The sequence below is a fragment of the Natator depressus genome, chromosome 1 (assembly GCF_965152275.1).
Source record: "Natator depressus isolate rNatDep1 chromosome 1, rNatDep2.hap1, whole genome shotgun sequence".
NCBI classification, from domain to species: domain Eukaryota; kingdom Metazoa; phylum Chordata; order Testudines; family Cheloniidae; genus Natator; species Natator depressus.
In genome coordinates this window covers 96,166,593-96,192,402 of record NC_134234.1, presented here as the reverse complement: position 1 = coordinate 96,192,402, position 25,810 = coordinate 96,166,593, and the positions used below count along the sequence as shown (strand labels likewise).

Genomic DNA, 25,810 nt, shown 5'->3' with positions numbered 1-25,810 from the left:
ACAGAGTATTGCTAAACATAACACAGGAACAGGCCAGAGTCATTCTTATAGCCCCATACTTATAGTCCTGGAGCTGTCAGTGAAACTTCAATTTCACTTCCACTAGGCTTGGACCTAATCTCTCAGGAGCATGGATTCCTACTCCACCCGAGCTTATGGTTCCTTCACTTAACTGAATGGACGCTCCATAGCTAGACAGAGAGAGCAAGCTTGCTCAAAAGCTGTTCAAGAGGTCCTGCTAAATCAGTGGTTCTTAACCTGGGGTGCATGCATTCCCTGGGGGTGCGAGATGCCCTTTCTGGGGGTGCGAGACATGCAAGATTTTTTTAGAAGGTAGATCATCGAAAACACAAATTAAACACAGGCACGTAAGTACAACTACTTTGTTTCTTCAAATCTATGTATTTATTAACATTATACATGTTTTAACGATTACTGTAATATACAAACAAGTTTAAGGAACTGACCTACTTCAACGATTTTTTTATAAGGGGTGCGAGAACATATTTTGAGACCCAAAGGGGTGCAGGCTGCAGTAGAGGTTAAAAACCACTGTGTTAAATAGTAAAAAGCCCTCTGTAAGAGCTGCTTACCTTGCTAAATGGAGGTGTTTCTCCACCTGGTCTCAACAGAATGGGGTATCACCAACCAGTTCTTCAGTTCAGCTGTTATACCAATAAAATAAAAACCAGCAGGATCTTATTAAAGGGAATAAGGCAAAATGCCACATTTATTGTGAATACAGAAAGAATCATATTAAGCAGTTAGTTATAGCTATAACATTCCATTCAATTTCATATTTATTCACACATTCATTCATACACACACACACACACACAGGTTCTGCAAGGTTGTTATCATAGTTACCAGCCTTAGAGTTGCTCGTGCCAAGCCACTGGCCAGGTGGCCTAGACAAAAGGAGCAGGACTTTGTCGGATGCTCATCTGATGCTCCTGGAAGTTGGTTTGCAGAATCAGACCCCAAAGTTCTCACTTTCTGGAATCCATTTTTATAGGAATTCATTCCTATGCCAGTCTATGGGAATTGCTTCATCATGCTGTTGCTGAATCAATCAGCAGATGGCATATTCCTGATGGCTCCGTGCTGCCAGATGTTATCTTGTTCTCTGGTTCTCCCATCCTTGAGGCTGTTGGGTGGATTCCACTCTGCCCTCCCGGGGTCCTCTGGTTGTTTCCACTTGACGCCTCCTTCGGCCGATCAACACTGGATTCTTAGGCTGACACCTCCCTGATCATTCATTTATTATCCACACCAAGCATCAATCACATACATCCTCTATCTCTATTTTAATCACAATTGTTAACAAAGCAAGATGAATACAACAAAAGGGCGGGGAGTCTCTGTGTGCTGTTTCTGTTGTTAGAAAGTATCGCTTTGAGTCTCTCTCTGTCTTAGGATGTACTAACACAATTAGCAGCTTGCAAGTTTCACAAAGAGGGAGAGAAACAGTAAAAATAAGAGACAAAAAACCAAGAGACCTCTTAATTAGTAATACCTTGGAATTTAAACTACGGGGAATCAAACTCATTTGTGATTTTAATACAGAACTTCTTTAATATGATCCAACATAACACAGCATATTCTGGACTACTACTTTTACCTGAAACACCATGGTTTGTTGGTTAGTTCCATCAAAGTACATCTGGCTGCTATTTTAGCATTCCATCCTAATTGCTCTGTTTTCTCTGGTGAAATGCCCATAGCGTTTTTAATGGGCTTAGTCAATTATATCCTCAAGTTCAAGATCCTGTTCCCCCATGGGCTTTAGACTTAGTATTGTTAAGTTGTATGGGGCCCCTATTTGAACCATTTGCTAGCTGCTCACTGTTGCATTTGTCAGTTAAGGTGGCATTTTTGGTGGCCATTACCTTGGCCAGAAGAGCTGCAGGCATTAATGGTGGTACCTCCATACACGATCTTTATTAAGGACAATATTTACCTATGTCCTTATCCAAAGTTCATCCCAAAGGTGGTTTCCTCTTTCCAGTCAACTGCCAATTTATTTGCCTATATTCTACTCAAAACCACATACAACCAGGTAGGAAGAGCATTTACATACCTTGGACATCAGAAGAGCCTTGGCATTTTATCTGAACGTAACCAGTTGCTTTTGTAAATCCTCCTAGCTGGTCTTATCAGAGGCAGACAGATTAAGAGGTCAGTCATTTTCCATCCAGAGAATTTCTTCCTTGATCACATCTGCAAACTCCTGTACTACAGTGTGGCTAATGTTGCGCCCCCCGACAGAGTCACAGCTCATTCAGTGAGGTCACAATCAGTCTTGGCAGCCTTTCTGGCACAAGTTCCAACTGCAGATGTTTGTAGAGTGGCAACTTGATCCTACATTTGCTTCTCTCTTTATACTGTGGCTCAAGACTCCAGAGACAATGCTAGGGTGGAATGAGTTATTCTCCAATATTTATTGAAATAGACTCTGATCCTACCTCATGTCTTATGGCTTGTGAGTCATTGAGAATGGAATGCATATGTGCAATCACTTGAAGAAGAAGAAATGGGTTCCTTAACCTGTTCCATAACTCTTCTTTGAGGTGTGTTGCACCTGTCTACAGCTCACTGTTCATCAGAGTTATGGCAAGAAGAAGGAAGGCAAGGGGTGGTTCTGTCTTTTACCTGCATGCAGTGGTGCATGGCAGCAGCGGGAGTCCCTTAATGGGTACCGCTGGGGAAAAAGTTCGACAGCCATGTGCTGGGTGCATTGATACACGTCTATTCCACTCTTGGTAACACATCTCAAAGAACAACAGTTATGGAACAGGTTTGTAACTGTTTTTTCCGGTTGATGGAACAAACTGTATTGTGAACAATAATTGAAAATATCAGTTTCAGATTGATAAGTAACAACTGTTTCATGACATTTTTAACTTGATTACATTAGATGATGTAAATTTTCTATAAAGGGCACTTTTTAAAGTTCTATTTTTCACTTCTTAAAATATGTTCAAACAGAAACCAAGCCCCAGGAAAATGTATTTGTCTGGATATGGCGTGGAACTTGCAATAAAGAGTACCGAATACAAAGCATTGGATGACATAAAGATGAAAGGTATGTTTTTGTTTTCTGTACTGTGTTAGTGGAGACACTATTTCAAAATATTTAGCACCATCTTGAATTTTGAAGATAGTAATGCTCTGAGTATGTTTAAATTTTGTTGACATATATCATTTATTTGTACAGGATATGTCAAAAGTAGTCTCGGGCATTGAGAATTAACATAGAAATCTATATCTATGGAAGTTTTCATGGACAAAAATGTTTAGGAGATAGGGAATTACTTACTAGTAGCTATTGTTCTCTGAAGATATACATCATAACGTAGCCCATATTCCTTCTTCCCCAATGGGTTGAGGATTCTTTAATCTTTGTCATTTTAGTATTCTATTTCTATCTGTTAAGGCATCTCTAAAGTATCTAGTAACAGTGTCTAGGTACCAGTTTTTATACGTATGAGAATAACTTCACCTCCTTGGTTGGAAAAGATTTTCCTGTTGAAGCACATTTCATTTTCAGGGACTGAAATGAGACATGCTGCTGAAACAAATGACTTTAGTACTTTAGGCTGGGAGAGATCCCTCAAGTGTTGTACAAAAAAAGCCCAAAGTCGCAATTTATGATGTATATCTTCAGAAAACTATGATTACAGATAAGTTATTCTGAAGGGTGGTCACCACAACAGACCACCACTATTTCACCTTTTATTCTTCAGACTTTCAGGGTTTTGTACTTTGGGGTTGGGGGTGTCACATTCTTTTGTTTTCAGTTAGATTACTGCAGCGAGTTCTTCCTGGTGTGACTTCTTTAAATTGCAGCTAGAGCAGAATGCATCAGCCTGTTTAAGGGTTTTGTACAAACTACTTTAAACCTGTGCTTGCTGATCTCATCTGGCTATTGATTGATTTCTGGGGCAGTTATATATGTTAGGATTTTACTTTTAAAGCCCAACATTGTTTGGTTTTGGACTGTTGGAGAGATTTTCTCCTTGTGTATCATCACAACTTTTGAAATCACCTGAGGCATTTAGCCTGACAGTATCCTCTTGGTATAAATAGCAGGGCTAGTGAAGGTCATTCCCACCTGAAGGGTCCATTGTTGTGAAAATCTCTCCCTTCCTTAGTTTGCCATAGCCCTGGTTTCATGACTTTCAGTGCACATTGCAAGAACAATCTGTGTTAAACTCCTTCCTCAAAAAAAGCCTATCTTTGATTTATGTCTCAGATGTTTAAACCGGGATTGGTATTTGACAGGAGCTTTGGGGTTAGGAAGTTTCTATGGAAGATTCTTTTAAATAATATTTTTGTTTTGCTTGTGGATGGTACTAATAGTTTGTAAATGTTACGAGAAAAGATATTAAACGAGATTATGGTATTAGAGAGGAACTTGTTTATAGGGCTGAGATCTTTTCTAATGATTTGACTTTTTTGGTTTTTAAAAAATATTTTTAAACTGCAAATACCTAAATTACTGGCTGTTAGCTACATTTACTAACTTAAATTAATAAGTATTTAATTATTAGTTTATTCTTTCTTTACAGAATAAACTGACTCTTGGAGGCAGTAGGTGTCAGTGTCTTTTTCTGCAGCAGCAGTGCATGTTGCCTGGTTAGAGTAATGGCTCAGAACTCTAGAATCATAAGAGTTCCCATCTGTGCTAGGAGTGTGAAGTGTGGACTTTGAGGTCTGATTTATACTAAAAAAGTTATTACCCACTGTTGACGATGTTATCAATAGGTTTAGCTGCTCATGTTTAACTGCAAATGTAAACCAGGACCAACCATACTCAGCATTGCTTCAGAAAGCCATTACGACTACAGTTTTTAATAGGGTTGCCAGGCATCCGGTTTTCGACTGGAACACCTGGTTGAAAAGGGACCCTGGCAGCTCCGGTCAGCACCGCTGATCGGGCTGTTAAAAGTCTGATCAGCGGTGCAGTGAGAGCCTGGGGTTAAGACAGGCTCCCTGCCTGCACTAGCTCCGCATGGCTCCTGGAAGCGGCTGCCAGGTCCTTGCAGCCCCTAGGCGCAAGGGTGGCCAGGGAGACTCCGTGCGCTGCCCTCTCCCCGAGTGCTGGCTCTGCAGCTCCCATTGGCCGGGAAATGCAACCAATGGGAGCTGCGGGGGGTGGCACCTCTGGGTGTGGGGACAGTGTGCGGAGCCTCCCTTGCCACCCATGTGCCCAGGGGCTGCAAGGACCTGGCAGCCGCTTCCTGGGAGCCACGATAAGTGCCGCTAGGACCCTGCACCCACTCCTGCATCCCAACCCCCTGTACCAGGCTGCAGTCCCTTCCTGTACCCAAACTCCTTCCCAGATCCCGCACTCCCCCCTCTCCCAGCCCTGAGCCTCCTCCTGAACCCCAAACCCCTCATCCCTGGCCCCACCCCAGAGCCTGGACCCCCAGCTGGAGTCCTCACCCCCCTGCACTCCAGCCTGGAGCCTTCTCCCATAACCTGAATCCCTTATTTCTGACCCCACCTGGAACCTGCACCCAAAGCTCATACCTGACCTACAGGATAGAGCTGGGTTCAGGAGCTAGGAGCCAGAGCCATGGACCAAAGCCAGAATCAGGAACCAGGAATCAAGGCAAGGGACAGAGCCAGAGCCAAGAGTCGATAACCAGAGCCAAGGATCAGAGTCGGAAGCTGGGCAATGGAGCAGCACTGGAATAGGGCTAGAGCAGACTGGAACTGAACAGGAACAAGCTAAGAGCAAGGCTGGGTACAAGGCAGACACATGAGCCATCATAGTTAAGGCTACATTTTAGTCATGGGTATTTTTAGTAAAAGTCACAGACAGGTCATAGGCAGTAAACAAAAATTCATGGCCCGTGATCTGTCCATGACTTTTACTATATACCCTTGACTAAAAATTGGGGCAGGGCAGCCTGGGTGCTGGGAGGGGGTGGGCGGCAGCACATGACCCGGGACCCTGCTGGTGCTGGAGGAGGGGGTTGTCGGGTCCAGCAGGTTCCCTACCTGGCTCCGTGCCTCCACCCCCAGCAGCAGCAGAGTTTGGGTATGGGAGGGAGCAGGGGGTTGGGGCACTGGATGGGGTGAGGTGGGCTCTGGGCAGCACTTACCTGGGGTAGGCAGATGTGGCCCGGCAGCTCTGTGTGCTGCCTCTGCCTACAGGCACCACCCCCACAGCTTCCATTGGTGGCAGTTTCCGGCAAATGGGAGCTGCGAAGCTGGCGCTCTGGGCAGAGGCAGTGCACGCTGCTGCCTGGCCACGTCTCTGTCTAGCAGCTGAACAAGAGGGATGTCACTGCTTCTGGGGAGCCCCCCAGGTAAGCGCTGCCCAGAGCCTGCCTCACCCCACCCTGTGCCCTAACTCCCTGCCCCCTCCAACACCCAAACTCTGCTGCTGCTGGGTGGAGGGGCGCAGTGGCCTGAGACTGCCCCAGCAGCAGCTGGTGCACCTGGCACAGGGGCTGCCTGAGCTGCCCTGAGCCAGGCGCACCAGCCGCTACAGAAGTCATGGAGGTCACGGAAAGTCATGGAATCCGTGACTTCCGTGGCCCCCGTGACAAACTCACAGCCTTAATCATAGTTGGAGATGCTATTGATGAGCAGCCAGCGGCCTGCTCCTTGTGCTGAACTTACATGAAGGCTAACAGGCTTCTTTCAGCCAATCAGACGATCCTGCTGCAGCCCAGCTGGGCTAATTAACTGGAATCAAGTTTGAACCTGCTAGCTCCTGGCTCAGCTGAGGGAACTCAGCCCAATGGTTCCTGACACTCAGTCCTGACAAAAACTGTTAGAAGTGGACTTGTGCAGTTTTACTATGTACAGCAATGGAGGCCAGAAGCAACCATGTTTAGCACTTTTTCAGAAAACCATGCTTAAAAACTAGGGTTGCCCACTTTCTAATGGCACAAAACCGAACACCCCTGCCCTGTGCCTTCTCCTGAGGCCCTGCCCCTACCCCACCCATTCTCCAAGGCCCTGCCCATGCTTGCTTCATCCCCCTTCCCTCCGTCACTAACTCTCGCCCACCCTCTCTCACTTTCACCAGGCTGTGGCCGGGGGTTGGAGTGCAACGTCTCAGTAATTTTCTTGTTTTGTGTTTTATGTGTGTTCCATGTGTTCAGCCACAAATGACACAACGGAAGAGGAAGATGATGAGGCAGGTGAAGTCCAGGGATTTCTCTTTGGCAAATTAAAGTGAGTTGACTTAATTTACAATTAAACTTCTTCATTTGTAAAATAGCTGTTTTTTGAGCTTAAAACAAAAGTTCAGACATATGATATGAAAATTTGTTCTGGCAATGAGTTGACTCAACATTGGCTAATTTTTGTGTGTTTGTGTACTTCACTGTTTAACTGTATTTATCAGTTATTCTTCGAGTGCTTGTTCATGTTGATTCCATTGTAGGTGTGTGCGTGCCCATGTGCGCGGCTGTCGGAGACTTTCGCCTTAGCAGTACCCTTAGGGCTGGCTGTGGCACCCTCTGGAGTGCTGCGCTCATGGCACGGTATATCAGCCGCCGCCGGCCCTGCACCCACTCAGTTCCTTCTTACCGCCTGTGATAGTCAGTCAGAGCACCTCTGTCTTTTGCTTCGCAAGTACTCAGCGGTTTTTTTTGTCTAGTTTAGCCTTGTGCTTTACCTGTAAATTGTTTAAATCATTGTTAATTAGTAGTTAAGTACCCGTTAAGTGTTTAGTTAGCTTGTGTCCCAGCGGGGACTTTGTCCCCGGCAGGACATGCCCCGCGCTCTGTGTTTCAAGCCCTGCTCATTGTGTAACAGGCCTATTCCTGTTAGTGACCTGCATAAGAGTAGTCTTTTGTGTCTCGGGGAAACCCATATAAAGGAGTGTTGTCGCATCTGCCAGAGCTTTCATCCTTCAACTAAAAGAGAGTGCGACATACGCCTCAGGGTACTCCTGATGCAGGCTGCCCTGTGCCCAACTTCAGAGACGGAGCGGCCCGATCCAGCACCCAGCTCTTCAACTTCAGTGCATAGTGCACCTCCAGCATCAGGGTCCTCTCGGCACCAAGCCCTGCTGCCAGTACCAAAGAAAAGGACTAAGAAGGCCAAGCCCGACCAAGGGGCTTTGGACAAAGGACCCTGCTCGGACCTCATGCCCACTAAAGGACCCACTTAAGAGCTCAGCTGTGTGGTGTTCTTTCCCCCATAAGTACCCCCCACTGACTCCGAGGAGTGCTAAAGGGCCTAGGCTAATGGCTCAGCCTACCCACTTCAAGGTCCCAGTGCCAGGAGAACTGAAAGTGCCTCCACCACACCCGATACCACTTGTGGCAAAAGGAACAAGCTATGGCTTCCTGTGAGGGCAAGCCCACTGGCAAGGCCTCACACAAGTTAGGCGAGCACCAACGGTCTCCGGAGCCAAGACAGAGCCCTAGGTCACCACGTTCTTGGTCTGCATGCCAACCCAGGTCTCCGGCCTGTCGTTACGAGCCATTGGCATCACGCTCCCAATCCCCCTCGTTGTGCTGAGGCTCGCCCAGTCATCGTCGATATCCCTGGCACCGGTCCTCGTCCTGCTGTCGGTCGCTGTTGCCGAGACCTCGAGGGTGTTCCCTGGCTTGATGCTGCTTCTCCTACCCCCAGGACTGGTCGGACTATTCCCAGCACCGGTCTCTGGTGGTGACGGTGAGCTGTCAGACTCAAGCCTCCACAACCCCGCCCTGGTCACCGGAGGTGGACAACTTCTCAGGCTCAGAGGCACAATTCAGCCCCTCACCCAGACAATGTGATTGCACTTTGGAGGGTGTGTCATCTTCGACACCGGCCTGGCAGCAGAGCCAGTGGCCGACCCAGTGGCCGTATTGGAATGCATGGGGCGTTCACAGTATGCCAGCCCTCGGTTGCTGCATAAGACAGACTGCCAGCGACGCCCCTGGTACCTGCAGCACTGGCCTCGGTGTAGGACATACCGGCAACTGCCTTGGGTGAGGAGCTGGTACTCACCCTAAGGCCTCCCTCCCCGGTGGGTGAGAACACCTCCAGACCTCCCCTGTCATCCAATCATCCTCCTCCGCGGACAAAGCAGTGGCAGGGCCTTCTAGAGCTAGCCCACCGGACGATTTCCATGAGCATCAGGCACTGCTCCACACGGTGGCGGCTAATTTGGGCCTCAAGGCCGAGGAAATGGAGGAACAGATGGAACCATTATTTAATGTGCTCTTTGGGTCCACCACAATCCGGGTTGCTCTCCCAATACACGAAGGGGTCTTGAACATTGCCAAAACCATCTGGGAAACCCCGTCCTCGATTCCCCCCCCCCACCTCAAAAAGGGTGGAAAAGAAGTAGTTTGTTCCCGTGAAAGGGTTCAAATACATATACACTAATCTGCCACGGGGGTTGTTGGTTGTGTCGGCGGCCAGCAAATGGGCCCAACAGTTCTACCCCAAGAACAAAGAGGCGAAGAGACTGGATTTGTTCGGTTGAAAGATTTATTCTATGGCCACCCTCTAGTTTCAGGTGGCAAACCACCAGGCCCTCCCACGCCGCTATAATTTTAACTTGTGGAACTCTCTCTGCAAGTTTAAGGACTCCATGTCCCAGGAGGCGGCCCAGGAGTTCGTGACCCTGGTGGACGAAGGGACCTCCAGCCTGTCCCAGGAGATTCAGGCCTCGATTCAGGACCTTCTGTTTGACAGGGTTGGTCTGTTCTCTGACCAAATGGATGCACGTCTGAACAGCCTAAAGGATATGAGGGCGACCCGCCGCTCCCTGGGGATGCACACACCGCAGTCATCCAGGCAGCCGTTCTGGCCTCTTCCGCCACCTAGGCAGTGGCAGCCTTAGCAGGGGCCTACGAGGAAAAGGGACACTGGGTTCAACCACCACAGCCGTTCATCATCCTGATCTCCTGCACAGGCTGGCCCAGTGAAACACCATGTGGGCCAGAAGCACTCATTTTGAGGGTGCGCTTGGGAACGACACACCAGCCAACTGCCCGGATCCCTCCCGCCCTTTCCTTGACCGTCTGTTCCCTTACCGTTCAGCCTGGTCACGGGTTATCTCAGACTGTTGGATCGTGGACATAGTGGCTCGGGGCTACACCCTGCAATTTGTGGCTGCCCCTCCTTCCCATCCCCCTCCTTCCCTGTCCCTCTTCAGGAACCCTTCTCACAAGCTCCTCATTCAGGAGGTCGAGAGCTTCCTACATCTGGGGGCCTTGGAGGAGACTCCTCGTGATATGTAAGGAAGAGGATTCTATTCCTGCTACTTCCTAATCCTGAGGGCAAAAGGGCTCCGACCCATCCTGGACCTGCGGGGCCTCAAGAAATCTCTCGTGAAGTTGAAGTTCTGCATGGTATCCCTGGCCTCCATCATCCCTTCTCTGGATCTGGGGGACTGGTGTGCCGCTTTTGATTTAAAAGACACTTTCATGTCTCTGTCTTCCCGGGGCACAGACAGTTCCTGTGCTTTATATGGCAGGGCGCCACTTCCAGTTTACAGCGCTGCCTTTTGGCCTGTCCTCGGCCCCCAGGGTATTCATGAAATGCGTGGCACTGGTGGTGGCTTACCTGAGGCATCGAGGGGTTCAGATCTTCCCGTATCTCGACGATTGGCACATCTAGGGCAAGTCTCCGGAGCAGGTCCAGAGGAGCCTCAATCTGGTGTGCTCTGCCTGCGGCGATCTTGGTCTCCTAATAAACACAGAAAAATCCACATTAACGCAGGTTCAATGCATAGAGTTCATTGGTGCAGTTCTCGACTCCATGCGCACCAGGGCCTTCTTGCCAGAAGCATGCCTTCAAGCCATGTCAGACTTGATCGGACACATACAGAACCAGCCTCTCACCACAGCCCACACTTGCCTGTGACTGTTGGGCCATGTGCACCTATGTGGTAAGCCATGCCTGGCTTTATCTGAGGCCCCTGCAAGCGTGGTTGGCTTCAGTGTACGTTCCCAGCAGGCACCCCCTGGACCTAGTGGTCACGGTGCCGAGCCATGTCCTCTTGTCTCCGGACTGGTGGCCAGAATCATAGAAGATTAGGGTTGAAAAAGACCTCAGGAGGTCATCTAGTCCAATCCCCAACTAAATCAACCCAGCCAGGCCTTTGTCAAGCCTGACCTTAAAAATATCTAAGGAAGGAGATTCCACCACCTCCCTAGGTAACGCATTCCAGTGCTTAACCACCCTCCTAGTGAAAAAGTTTTTCCTAATATCCAACCTAACCTTCCCCACTGCAACTTGAGACCATTACTCCTTGTTCTGTCATCAGCTACCACTGAGAACAGTCTAGATCCATGCTCTTTGGAATCCCCTTTCAGGTAGTTGAAAGCAGCTATCAAATCCCCCCTCATTTTTCTCTTCCGCAGACTAAACAATCCCAGTCCCTCAGCCTCTCCTCATAAGTCATGTGTTCCAGTCCCCTAATCATTTTTGTTGCCCTCCGCTGGGCTCTTTTTCCAATTTTTCCACATCCTTCTTGTAGTGTGGGGCCCAAAACTGGACACAGTACTCCGGATGAGGCCTCACCAATGTCGAATAGAGGGGAACGATCACATCCCTCGATCTGCTGGTGATGCCCCTAGGTATACATCCCAAAATGCCATTGGCCTTCTTGGCAACAAGGGCACACTGTTGACTCATATCCAGCTTCTTGTCCACTGTAACCCCTAGGTCCTTTTCTGCAGAACTGCTGCCGAGCCATTCGGTCCCTAGTCTGTAGTGGTGCATGGGATTCTTCCATCCACTGCTTTCCCTTCATCCACAGAATCAGTAATCTCATCATAGAAGGCGATTAGATTAGTCAGGCATGACCTTCCCTTGGTGAATCCATGCTGACTGTTCCTGATCACTTTACTCTCGTGTAAGTGCTTCAGGATTGATTCCTTGAGGACCTGCTCCATGATTTTTCCGGGGACTGAGGTGACACTGACTGGCCTTTAGTTCCCAGAATCCTCCTCCTTCCCTTTTTTAAAGATTGGCACTACATTAGCCTTTTTCCAGTCTTCTGGGACTTCCCCTGATCGCCATGAGTTTTCAAAGATAATGGCCAGTGACTCTGCAATCACATCCGCCAACTCCTTTAGCACTCTCGGATGCAGCGCATCCGGCCCCATGGACTTGTGCTCCTCCAGCTTTTCTAAATAGTCCCGAACCACTTCTTTCTCCACAGCGGGCTGATCACCTCCTCCCCAGGCTGTGCTGCCCAGTGCAGTAGTCTGGGAGCTGATCTTGTTCGTGAAGACAGAGGCAAAAAAAGTACTGAGTACATTAGCTTTTTCCACATCCTCTGTCACTAGATTGCCTCCCTCATTCAGTAAGGGGCCCGCACTTTCTTTGACTTTCTTCTTGTTGCTAACATACCTGAAGAAACCCTTCTAAGTCCTGCACTTAGGAAGGAAGAATCCCATGCACAGCTACAGGCTGGGGACAGACTGGCTAATCGGCAGTTCTGCAGAAAAGGACCTGGGGATTATGAGACAAGAAACTGGATATGAATCAACAGTGTGCCCTTGTTGCCAAGAAGGCTAATGTCACATTGGGCTGCGTTAGTAGGAGCATTGCCAGCAGATTGAGGGAAGTGACTATTCCCCTCTATTCGGCACTGGTGAGGCCACATCTGTAGTATTGCATCCAGTTTTGAGGCCCCCACTATAGAAATGATGTGGACAAATTGGAGAGAGTCCAGTGGAGGGCAACAAAAGTGATTAGGGGGCTGGAGCACATGACTTATGAGGAGAGACTGAGGAACTGGGCTTATTTAGTCTGTAGAAGAGAAGAATGAGGGGGGATTTGATAGCAGCCTTCAACCACCTGAAGGGGAGGTTCCAAAGAGGATGGAGCTCATCAGTTCTCAGTGGTGGCAGATGACAGAACAAGGAGCAATGGTATCAAGTTGCAGGTCTAGGTTGGAATTTAGGAAAAACTATTTCACTAGGAGGATGGTGAAGCACTGGAATGGGTTACCTAGGGAAGTGGTGAAATCTCCATCCTTAGAGGTTTTTAAGGCCCGGCTTGACAAAGCCCTGGCTGGGTTGATTTAGTTGGGTTTGGTCCTGCTTTGAGCAGGGGGTTGAACTAGATGACCTCCTGAGGTCTTTTTCAACCCTAATCTTCTATGATTCTAACCTGGCAGCGCTGCACCTGATGGCCTGGTTTCTGTGAGGAGGAGAGGCAGTGTTCAGCAGGTCCTGCTGGGCAGCAGGAAACCCTCCACCAGGGCTACCTACGTAGCAAAATGTAAGCAGTTCACATGTTGGGCCTCAGATCACCGCATCCCAGTGCAGGAAGCCCCCCCCCCCAAGTCATCCTGGACTGTTTGCTCATATCTGAAGCTCCAGGGCCTGTCGCTGTCCCCAGTCAAGGTGCACCTGGCAACCATCTCGGCTTTCCATCCCCTGTTTCACGGCTGGTTGGTCTTCGTCCATCCCATGACACTGCGGTTCCATGACTGGTTCATCAAGGGCCAGTCCAAGGCCCAAGTGAGAGCCCACATCAGTCTGGTCCAAAGTTACTTTCCGAGCCCTGGGCCTGTTTCATTTACCGAAAATTAATCCTGGCAGAGAGAAACCTTGACATATAGGATAAGTTGCAGCGAGCGATTAAAATATGTCTTAAAGAGTGGCAGTACCTCTTAGAAGGGGCTGGGTTTGCAGTTGAGGTTCTCATAAAGCACTAAAACCTAAGAATATTTCTGCATTGCCAGAAATCTAGATCAGCTCCAGATCCACTGGCCACTTTTCTTTTCTTGATTTGAGTTCATTGTGATGTGCTGCACGGGTGCAAGATATGGAAGGGTGAATGCCCTTTCCCATGAGAATGAAAATGTTGACTCATGCGTGGAACCATTTTCAACAGTTTTTAAATTGTCTAATTTTGTCAGTGGAACTGTGGACAGGAACCTAATGTCCATAGTTCAGTAGCTGCTGCCTCACAACCCATTTGCCATCCAGATTCACCAGATGTTGGGCAGTGTAGACATCCAGCCTAGTTCACATTTCCAGCTACAGAATGGAATTCTCTAAAACAGAGAAAGCATTTATGTCCTAGATGGTCAACCTAGTTTTGAAGTTATGTCACAACTTCTCCCTTGCCAGTTGCTTTGGTTGAACCAAAACAAAAAACATTTCATGGAAATTCTGGTGGGCAGGAATACGCACAAATGTGATGAAATTCATTAATTCCTGTGACGTGAGTTTACGGACAAAGAACCCTTGCTGGAAGTCACTCAGTTTCCTTTAGCTGTTGCCCACCCATCTCAGCCCTGGTCCACCATTTCCCTCAACTTCATTGTAGAATTACCTGTCTTCGATGGTTGTACAGTCATGCTAGTCACAGCTGACCTCTTAACCAAGATGCCATGCTTTGTCTCTTATTGCATGGTCCCATCTTCCCTGGAAAAAGCCCATCTCTTCCTAGAACTTGTTTTCTGGTTCCATGGACTGCGGACCAACATGCTGTTGGATTGAGGTCCACAACTTGTCTCCTGTTTTGGGCATGAGTTTTTAAATCCTGGGTGTAAAACTCCTTACATCTTCGGCATACCGCACACAGACCGATGGGTAGACTGAATGGGTAAACCAGATCTTGGAGCAATAACTCCCGTGCTTCCTAAATTATCACCATTATAACTAGGTTTCCCTGCTGCCAGAGGCCGAGGTCACCTATAACAATTCAATCCGTACCTCTGCCCGACAGAGCCTGCTTGATCCCATTCATGGCTTCCATCCCTGCTTTCGACCAGCATTGCTCACAGACTCCCCAGTCCCAGCAGCAGCAAACTTGGTCACTCATGTGCATCACATATAACAAGAACTTATAGAACATTTGGAAGCCACCAAAGAAACCTGTAAGTGTTGTGCTAATTGGTGCTGCCAGGCTGCACCTAGCTTTAGCACTGGGGAATCTCAAATCAACTTGGACTCTCAAATGAATCCTACCATTGAGTAAGCTGGTTATCACCAACATATAGGTCCATTTGGGATTCTTGAGCAAATCAGCCGGATGACTTTCAGTCTTCGATTATCAGAGTCAATGAAGACCCATCCACGTCTCTCTTTTGAAACATTACCTTAAAAACCCCTTACCCAGGTTGACCCAGCCCACCTCCAGCTGCCATAACAGACTATGGGCATGAAGAATATATTATCAGACAGATTCTTGACTCCAAGCAAATTTGGGGCAAGCTTTATTACTTGGTGTACTAGGACAGCTACTGTCCTGATGACCAATTGTGGGAATCAGCAGAGAATGTTCATGCACCAGGATTAGTATGGGACTTTCATTGGACCCATCCTAAGAAGCCCAGTCCGAGGGTCCCTAGAAGGCACCTCTGAAAGTGAGGGTAATTCTTAGGAACTACAGGCTTGAGTTCCCTCAGCTGAGCCTGGAGCTAGCCAGCTCAGTCTTCAGGCTGGTTAATGACCCTAGCTGGGCTGAGGCAGAATCACCTGATTGGCTGGCCTTCCCAGTTGGTTGCTAAGGAGCCAGCCGTTCTGCATTTAATAGCAGTGGCAGGTTTCCAGCTGCTCAATGTTTACGCCCGCAATGGTGATATCTCCTGTGTCTGCCTTGTTCCCAGCATCATTCCTAGCTTTGCTCCTGCCTCATTCCCACCCTTGCTCCACACCTGCTGCTCTCTTGTTCCCATCCGTCTCCTGTCTGTTCCAGCCTTGATCCCTTGCCTGGCTTCTGACTCCGGCTCTGACCCTTGACTTTGACTCCTGGTTCTTTTTATTGGCTCTAACCACTAGGCTGATCTCCCACTCTGACCACTAGGTCAGACTGCTTATGTCCCCCATCCATGATGCCTATCCCCACGTATTTTTTCTTCGTTTCTGTTCTGTTTTTCTCATAAACATCTCTCTCTATTTGAACTACAAATATAAGCTAAAATCACTTCTTGGCCTGACTTGATAACTACTGCTAGACTCCCATCTTCTGTCCCATTTCATCTCCCTCTGAAATTTTGGGAAAATATAAGTTAACAGCATTGCATAGCCCAACTGCACATTATGGCCATATGAGCCATTCTGTAGAGGATATCCATTCATGTTTGAGGACTGAGAGTTGGTATTTATCTGAAGATAACCATTTTAATAGATTCCTGTTCTTAGGTCAGTGCCTAACGCTTCCAACATACCCAGAAGTGATGATGCAATTGAAGGGAGAAGTCCTATACCTGGACACAACATCTCTTCATTTCATAGATTGGGTGTTGGCTGGCTGACATCCTCTGATGGATACTGCTCCTTAGCATTGAAAACATCCTAGCTTGCTGGAGAAAGGACTCTACCAGACCTACTTAAGCTGCTAAATAGAAGAGGTTCTCTCTCTAGGCATTGGAGAATTGTCTGTCTCCCTTGAAAGCACTGCTGGCTAGTATCCTGGAGTACTTAAAGTGTTTAGGCCTTTCCATAAGCTCCCTAAGAATGCACCTTGTGGCTATCTTTCCTCACTGTTCCCTTCTGGAAGGCCCCATTGTCTTCTGTCATTTGACAGTGGCTAGATTTCTCAAGGGTCTACTTCATGTCTTACCACCAGTCAGAGACCCTCTGCCCTCCTGAGACCTCAACGTTGTTTTAACAAGTTTGATAGGATCTCCTTTTGAGCATTTGGTGACCTGCTCTTTGTACCACCTATCCATGAAAACCGTTTCTTAGTGGCCATAACCTTAAACAGAAGGATAGGAAATATTCAAGCCCTTACAGCGGGGCCCTCTTAAGTAGTATTCCACAGGAGCAAAATTACTTTAGAACCTTACCAAGGTTCTTATTTAAAGTGGTTTCTGATTTTAATCTTAATCAGATGATCTGCCTCACACCACTTGGGAAGAAGCTAAACTTCACACCCTGGTTGTTGTCAGATCTCTGTCTTAGTGCTTATCTACATCACTGCTCATTTGGTAACGATAAGGTTACCTAGTTTGTGTTAACATAGTCCTATTTAAAGAGTTTTAGTTTGTGCCAGCAGCATCCACACGCTGGAGTTACAGTGCAGCATGCTAGTACACGCTGCAGTTCACACCACTGTAGTCTGAACTGTAGGGCTGTCTAGACATAGCCTTACTATCTAGACACAACAGAACCTTTGAGGAATTCTCCAAAATTGTTCCTAGCATTCTCGATCTCCACTCAGAGATTGTCTAAATGGGTCACAGACTGTATTAAGACATGCTAGGCAATGACCCATTTAAACCCCACTTGGACAGGTTAGGACCAATTCCACCAGAGCTCAGGGAGTCTCTATTTTTTCACTGTGATGTGTCCCAGTTTCAGAGATTTTTAAAGCAGCTACCTGGAACTCCGTTCACACCTTCACTCAGCACCACTCCTTGGTAGAGGAATTCAGATCCAGCACCTACTTCAGCAGAGCTGTCCCGTAGTCAGTAAACTCAGAATACTCACCAGGACTTGAGTTCAGTGCTTGTGAGTCATCGGAAGGGGAATACATGTGAGCAGTCACTCAGAGAAAAGGAATGGTTACTTACCCCATGCTAACTGTGGTTCTTTGAGAAGTAGTTTCCACTTGGATTCCATGTTCTGCTCTCCTTCCCCATCACTTTGGAATCCTTGATACTCTGGATTTTGTTTTTGTGAAGGAACTGAAGAGCAGTTGTCTGCCCAGCCCTTTGTGTCTTTGGCTGTGGGACTCTGGTGTGGCCCCAACAGACACTGCTGTTCACAAGATTCTGATCTCAGTCCATCAGGCACATGCACACCAGAAGTGAAATACATGTGGACAACACATCTTGAAGACCCACAGTTAGTGTAGGGCAGGGGTCTCAAACTCGAATCACCAGGAGGGCCACATGAGGACTCGTAGGTTGGCCCGAGGGCCACATCACCCCCCCCCCCGTTGCCCCTGCCCCCCCCACTCCACCCCTGCCCGTGAGGTGCAGCAGGGGGCTCAGGGCAGGGGGTTGGGGTGCAGGAGGGAGTGTGGGGTGCAGCAGGGGGCTCAGGGCACGGAGTTGGGGTGCAGGAGGGAGTGTGGGGTGTGGCAGAGGGTTAGGGTGTGGCAGGGGGCTAAGAGCAGGGAGTTGGGGTGCAGGAGGGATACAAGGTGTGGCAGGGGGCTCGGTAGGGGGTTGGGGTGCAGGCAAGGGGCTCAGGGCAGGGAGTTGGGGTGTGGGGTGCAGGAGGGGTTCAGATTCCAGCCTGGCGCTGCTTACCTTGAGTGGCTCTGGGTTGGCAGGGGTGCGCACCGGGGCCAGGGTAGGCTCCTGGCCCCGGCCCCATGCTGCTCTGGGAAGGAGGCCCCATGCTGCTCAAGGTAGGCTGTCCCTGCAGCCCCCGGGGGGAGGGGGTGCAGAGAACTCCGTGAGCTGTTCTTGCCTGGGTACCTCCCCTGAAGCTCCCATTGGCCACGGTTCCCTGTTCCCGGCCAATGGGAGCTTCAGGGGAAGTAATCACGGGCAAGAACAACTCACGGAGTTCTCTGCTCCCCCTCCCCCCGGGGTTGCAGGGAAGCGGCGCCCGCCACTTTCCAAAGCGGTGCAGGGCCCTCAGCACCCCGGGGTTGGCAAATCTGTGGGCCGGATCCAAAGCCCTGAGGGACCGGATCCAGCCCAGGGCTATAGTTTGCCAACCCCTGGCCTGGAGGTAGGCTGGGGAGGTGGCGTGCTGGGGAGGGGATGGGGGGGCTGTGGGGATCTTGGCGGGCCGCATGTTTGAGACACCTGGTGTAGGGTAAGTAACCAATGTACATGGCAGGGGCATGACTGTTTCATCAGGGAAGGAGAAAGATACCTTGGTTCTCAGGGTAACCTGTTCCTCCAATCCATACTCCTATTCCTCTATAATCTCCTCTGGAGGTTCTGAGGTTCTGGATGCCATAGCCGAGAGAGATCGTCTAAGGGTCTCATGGGTGAGTCTCGAAGCCTGAGAAGTGTGGGGGTGATATGATGCCCAGGGATCCCAGTAGGGCCACTGGGGTGGTGGGATAGAACCTGGCGGTGGTGCCCTATGGTCGTACCATGGTGGGGGTGGGGCAGGCTCAGGGTATGACCAAGGAGCCCCTTCATAACGGGAATTATAGGGAACATGGGAGGAGTGATGGGAGACCTCCTCTGGCTCACTGTCTAGAAAGTGGAGGTGCATGGCAGGTACTGAAGAGAACTGGCAGGTACTGGGAGAAAACTCGGTTCCGAGTTCCTGGTTCCGAGAAGAGGAGACTGTGGTATATCAGATACCCTGAGTTCACCTGTGTGCCATGATTTCAGCAGTGCTGACCGCCCCGGTGCTAGTGGTGGAATGGAGGGAGTCTGGGATCTTGCCCACACTGAACGTTGCAGTGCTGAATGGGGCACAGATGACGGTGTTGAAGGTACAGTGCGTACCTGCAGCGTTTTCTTACTGGAGTACTCTCTACTCTTATCTTTGTCCATCAATACCCTTGGCTCAGTAACTGTGCCCATCAGATCCGTAGGCACGTCAGCAGTACCTGCCGTTCCAGACCTTTGTGAGCCGTGGGTACCGGGCTTGGATTGTCTTGGTGCTGATGGTACCGAGCATGCCGGAGATCTTTTACGGCCAGCTTGGAGACTCACTACTCTCTTTTTTTGATGTCTTTATGAGAGGCATTCACAGCTGGTTTCTTTGAGTCAGGGCCCTTGCATGTTGAGGGCTGTGGGGAAGACTTGTGCCTTCTGGGTGACTCCTGGCACGGACTGGGGAAGGTTGCAGGGTTGCCGCCATAAAGATGATCTTCTGTCTCAACTCCCTGTCTTTTCGAGACCTGGGTCTGAGTTGTTGGCAGAGACCACACTCCTGGGAAATGTGGCCTTCCCCGAGGCAGCATATGCAGCAAGAGTGTTTGTCTGCCACAGAGATAGCCTCTTTGCAAGAGAAGCACTTCTTGAAATTCATATCCTGGTTGGGGAAAAGGGACCCTTAGCTGATGATTTCTGGCTACTCCGTGACATTTCAAAAGTGGCTGCAGCCACAATGCATATACTTCTGGAGGAAGGAAAGGACACTCACTGAACTCCTTGACATCCTGTATTCTTCCTCCTCCGACTGGACCCTGCAAAAACTAGATGGCAAACCCCAGCTTCCATGACGCCTATTTGGAAATGGGCTGATAAAAAATACTACGTTCCAGCTAGAAGGCGGGATTTCTTTTTTCCCACCCTCCCCCAACTCCATCTTTGTGGACAGAGTAAACTTCCACAGCCACCAGCACCAAATGAGATCCACCCACATGATAGGAAGCACTTGGTTCTCTTCAGGAGAAAGGTCTACTCCTCTGCGACTTTGCATTTTTGAATTGCAAATTGTCAAGCCTGATGACCAAGTATGACTACATTAACTGTTTGAAACTCAACAGTTTTATTGGTCAGCTCCCAGAGTCACAGAGCAACCAGGAAGGGCAGCTAGCAGCCAAAACAAGGCTCCAGTTAGCTGTCCATGCAGCCGATACAGTGACCCGGTCCATCTCTACGGCAGTGGTTATGTGCAGACAACTGTGGAAGACCTTCCCTTTGAAGGCATCAAGTTGTTTGCTGAAGACTGACGTGTCCCTCTATACCATTAAGGATACCAGGGCCACTCTCTGCTCATTAGAGATCTATACATCCAGACATCAGAACATTTAGTACTCAGTCTCAACATAAATTCCATACCTCTCAGTACACAACTCAATGCTTTTATGAACCTCAAAGAAAGAAATCTAGGTTCTCCAGATGCAAACCATCAGTTCCACAGCCTTCCTTGTTGCAACCATCTACCTCAAAACTCCAATTTTGACGGATTGGTCAAGGTGTTGACATACCACTCCCCTGAAATACTACAGGTGACCAACCTATCCTCCCCATTCAGCTACCACCTTGCCATATTCCATCGCACCTGGGACCAATGGGTCTTGGAGATCATTTGCAATGGGTATTCCATCCACTTTACCTTCTTCTCTGCGCACAACACCCCTCCCCGTCCCTGTTCAGGGACCCTTCTCAGGAGAGTTTACTGTGACAAGAAATAGATTGCCTCCTCCAGTTAGGAGCCATAGAATCAGTACCTCAATATCTATGAGGCAAAGGTTTTTACTCTTGCTATTCCTAATACCCAAGAGAAAGGGAGGTTGGAGACACATACTAGACCTCAGAGCACTCAACAAGTTTGTCAAAGCTCAAAAAGTCAAGAGGGCCACTCTAGCAACGATTATTCCAGCACTGGAACAGGGAGACTGGTTTTCGATCCTCAACCTTCAGGATGCCTATTTCCATATTTCAATTCTACCATCCTACAGACAGGTTCTCAGATTTACCCTAGCAAACAATGACTACCAGTACAGAGTACTCCCCTTCAGGCTATCATCGGCTCCGAGAGTGTTCTCAGTAGTGACCGCTCACCTATGCTCCTAGAGGATCATGATCTACCCCTACCTGGATGATTGCCTCTTGAGAGCCTTCTCCGTCAACGAGGTTTGCTGTGTCACTAAAGCCACAAAAGACTTGTTCATAGAACTGGGCCTACAGATCAATGCCAAGAAATCAACCCTTGCCCTGGTAAAATGCCTGGAATTCATAGGGGCGGACCTCGACTTGTTACAGGCCAAAGTGCTTCTACCCCACCACAGGCTCCTCTCCTTGGCCACACTCATAGAGACAGTACAAAACAGCCCCCAAATATCAGCCAGACACTGCCTCCAACTCTTGGGGGCATATGGCAGCTGGCACAGCGGTGATACTTCATGCCAGGCTTCATATGCGGTGTCTCCAGATGTGGTTCAGCTCGGTCTACAGACCAAACAGAAACAGACTAGACAAACCTCTCTCACTGCTCACTAAGGTCAAAAGCTTTCTGGACTGGTTGAAAAACCCAGCAAATGTTTCCAAAGGGATCCCCTTTTCACAAACTTTCCTGTCACTACTTCTTACCACTGACAAATCCCTCATAGGATGGGTCATGCATCTAAATGACCTTACAACACAAGGAAATCGTCGTTCAAGGACACTTCTCTTCACATCAACCTCCTTGAGCCCAGAGCAGTCAGGAATGCCTGCACCAGTTTCCTCTTGCTGATCAAGGGAACACACGAGAGTCCTAACAGACAACATAACATGTGTGGACTACATAAATAGACAAGCAGGAGCCAGTTCACCCTCCCTCTGCTCAGAAGAACTAAAGTTATGGAACTGGTACATTTCCCACAATATTACACTATCAGCGGCCTACCTTCTCGGCACACAAAACTTGATGGCAGACAGTCTCTCACATGCAAGTTCCCACATGGCCATGAATGGGAAATAAACCCAGCAGTGCTCCACAACCTATTCAGGCAGTGGGGGACACCGACCACAGACCTGTTTGCCACTTACCTGAAGAGGAAATGTCCATGTTTCTGCTCCAGAGCAGGGATAGAACAGCACTCCCTGGGCGACGTTCTTCTTATTCCGTGGGACAAGAACCTTTCTATGACTTTCTCCCATTTCCCCTATTGTCAAAAGTCCTATTTAAAATAAAAAGAGAAGAAGCACAGATCATACTGATTGCTTCCACCTGGCTGAGACAAACTTGGTATCCTTACCTGTCACAACTCACAACATACGCACTGATCTCTCTCCAATCCACTTTACCTCCTCTTGCAGAATGAAGGACACACTCTGCATCCCAACCTGAGGAGTCTCCGCCTCAAGTCTTGGCTCTTTCATGGTTCCAATGCATAGAAAACTCCTGCTTGGAGGAGATACAAGACGTATTATTACACAATAGAAGATCCTCATCATGCCATATGTACCAGCAAAAGTAGTCCAGGTATCAGGTTTGGTGTAGTTCCCAAAAAATTTCTCCAACATCCGCTACTCTTCCAAAGAGCATAGACTATATACTGACTCTTAAAAAATCAAGACTATCAGTTCACTCAGGGTCCACCTAGCAGCTATAGGAGCCTTCCACTGACAAGTAAAGGGATACTTGATGCTATCACACCAAACCACAAAATCATTCCTCAGAGATATAGTAAACCTTTTATCACAACCCTGACATCCTACCCCTACATGGGATCTAAACCTAATGTTGAAAAGCCTGACTAGACCTCCCTTCGAACTATGGCAACCTGTTCGCTTACATACCTGTCATTGAAAACGGCCTTCCTGGTGGCAATCGCCTCAGCTAGGAGAATAGGGAAAGTAGAACTAAAAAATAGAACTATTCTGTGCTCCCCCACCAAGGTGCACTGTTTGATTGAATAAGAAACTGTCAGCCCCAGGGTTGGAGGGCTTCAGCTGTGAGCTCTGAATGGGGCTGACAGCTTAGACTGACAGTTTGCTGACAGTGCGACTCCAGCTATGAGCCCTGCATGGGGCTGACAGCCAACAGGCGATGTAAGTAATGCAGTGTCTACATGGATACTGCATTGCCCTAACTACATTGATTACTCGTGGACGTGAAGTTAAGTTGATGTAATGGTGACTTACATCAGTGGGAGCTTTAGTGTAGATGCTTACAGAGTTAGGTCAACATAAGCTGCCTTATGTCAACCTAACTCTGTGGTGTAGACCAGGCCTTAATCAGGTCTACTCTAGAACAACTAATTAGAGTTACAGTGACTAGAGTGTTGGATCAGCAGATGTTGCCCAGCACTCTGTCAGAATCCCCACTGCCAGAGCCTTTCCCTTGTGACAGTCTTTGACTGTAGCGAGAAAAAGCTCCAGGAGTGGGAAGGCAGCAGAACGCTACACTGCCAAAGATAGCAGTGTAGACATGGGAGATGTTGCTTAGGTATGTAGAGACCCATATAGGATATACAGCGTAGGCTTCCGATGTGTAGTGCACTCTACTCTGCTAAGCAGTACCTCGCCATCTACAGTGCTGTTATGCCCTTGCTAGTTGGCATTCAGTGTCTGTACTGTACACTTTGCCGTAAGTGTGGATCTACCCTTTCTCATGTGCATCACATTTTGATTGCCTCATTTATTATAAACTTAGTCTCTGCAGTTATCCTTTTATCTTGTCTGTATATCTTGTTACCTTTTCCTGCTTGCTATCACTTTTATTTGGGAGGCAGCTTTCACTAGACCTACAAATATCCATTATTCTTTGCAAGCTCAAATCCATTTCTAGTAATCATTTTGTTTTGACATAGCTGTCAATATACCACCAATAATTTACTTTATAATTATTGCACCTGTTAACTGTTCAAATTCACATGACTTAGATTTATTAAGTAGGCCTTTAATCTAATGATTTATGGTTTCCTATGGTAGTTTATAAAGAAAATATGTCCTGCACAAGTGAAATTTTTGATTGAGATAAAGTATTCTTGAAATTTCTGAATGATGTAATCTACTAGTCTGTATTCTCCTTCCTGCTCCTGTTGGAATGAGTTTTAGATTGGAAGTATCTCTGGACCTGCCACATGTAGATGTGTGGAGGAAATCAGTCTCCTGGATTTATGTTTAATGCCTCTTGCCTCCAGGAGAATTTGGAAATACTGCAACTTTCTTCTTCAATTTTCTGCAAGGTTGCCCAGGCCCTTCTAGACCAAAGGATTCAGGTGGCTTCATTTGCAGCATTATTGTTTGAGATTTAGTTTATTTCTGGTATCATGTAATGAAGGATGAAATGAACTGATAAAAATTTTTATTTTGTGGCCCATCATGTAACATGGTAGGGGTTAAAAGAAGTTAATACCCTTGTTACGTAACTGGGGTCAGTATCCACCGGCTTCAGTAGGTATTTTTTATAATTGGTTCGGTTCTGATTGCTGTGATATTGAAAAGCTGAACTGATTGCTGAACAACTTTTAAAATTAGGAATTCCATTGACAACATGAGCCAAATGCTATTCTTATACTTCAAACAGGTTCCACTGAAGCGAATGTCAGTCTCTCTGTCCACCTCTCTATTTAGTTTTATCTAAGGGCTTGTCTACACAGCAAGTTACTGTGCTGCAAGCCAGAGTGTAAATCTGCAGCACACCAACTTGTTGTGTAGACAAGTCATAAGTATTTATAATGTGCTTATCACTGCTGTATTTGAACATTGCCAAAATGATCAAAAATATACAATTAGTATTGTGACGTGCTGTGAAAGGGGTGTACATGTGTTTAGAGAGCAGAATTTCTCTTTAATTGGTGGAATTTTTGAGGACTTAGACTCAACTTGATGGCATTTCTCTGTTTGAATATAATGTAATAACTTTTGAACCCCCCTATCCAATCAATTCATGCATTTCAGGGAATTTTGTAGACGTTCATGGGCAGAACCCTATTGATTTTGGTTAAAATAAAATAAAAAAAACAAAGGAGAAAAAGGAGGGGCACCACAGAGCTGCTGGCATGTAGGAAGTGGTGGGGTCATACAGAACTCCTGGCAGGAGGAAATGGGGGACCTGGTATGAGGTGGAATACAGAAGCATATTGGCCCTGGGATAGGGGTAGGAATTGGGTACCCTACCATACAGGGGAGTAGGGGGCACATAGAGCTGCCTCTGACATGTAGAAGGAAGAGAATAGTGGGGAAGGAGGGAATATGGGGAACACAATGGTCCTGGAATGGAGGGGGATGGCCTAAGGCATGCAGAGGGAATGGGAGGCCCCCAGAGCCCCTGACATGAATGGGGAAAAATGAGGGACCTTGCAATGGGGGGAGGAATGGGGAACACACAGAGGCCCTGTCATGGGGAGGGAGGTTGCAGGGAGTCCCTGAAACAGAGGGTGGTAGAAGGGTGGCACAGAGGGAGCTTCTGAGCATGAATGGGGGAATGGAAGGAACCCCTGGTATATGAAATATGATCCAGGCTGCAGAAGCAACAAAGTGTGTGACCTTCTAATATATAATACATTTTGGGAGGTGACTGGTGAAAATAGTTTAAGAACATGTGCAAAATACAACCCTTATGTAACT

At 47.9% G+C, this 25,810-nt stretch overlaps 1 protein-coding gene across 1 annotated transcript in view; it reads left to right on the top strand.

Annotated features, from left to right (window-relative positions):
- UGGT2 (UDP-glucose glycoprotein glucosyltransferase 2) overlaps positions 1-25,810 on the top strand; it is a 297,148-nt gene that overhangs the window by 23,614 nt on the left and 247,724 nt on the right. Inside the window, exons 6-7 of the mRNA XM_074962719.1 lie at positions 2,989-3,085; positions 7,125-7,197. Coding sequence (XP_074818820.1) covers positions 2,989-3,085; positions 7,125-7,197 — 170 coding nt within the window. The remainder of the gene's footprint in view (positions 1-2,988; positions 3,086-7,124; positions 7,198-25,810) is intronic.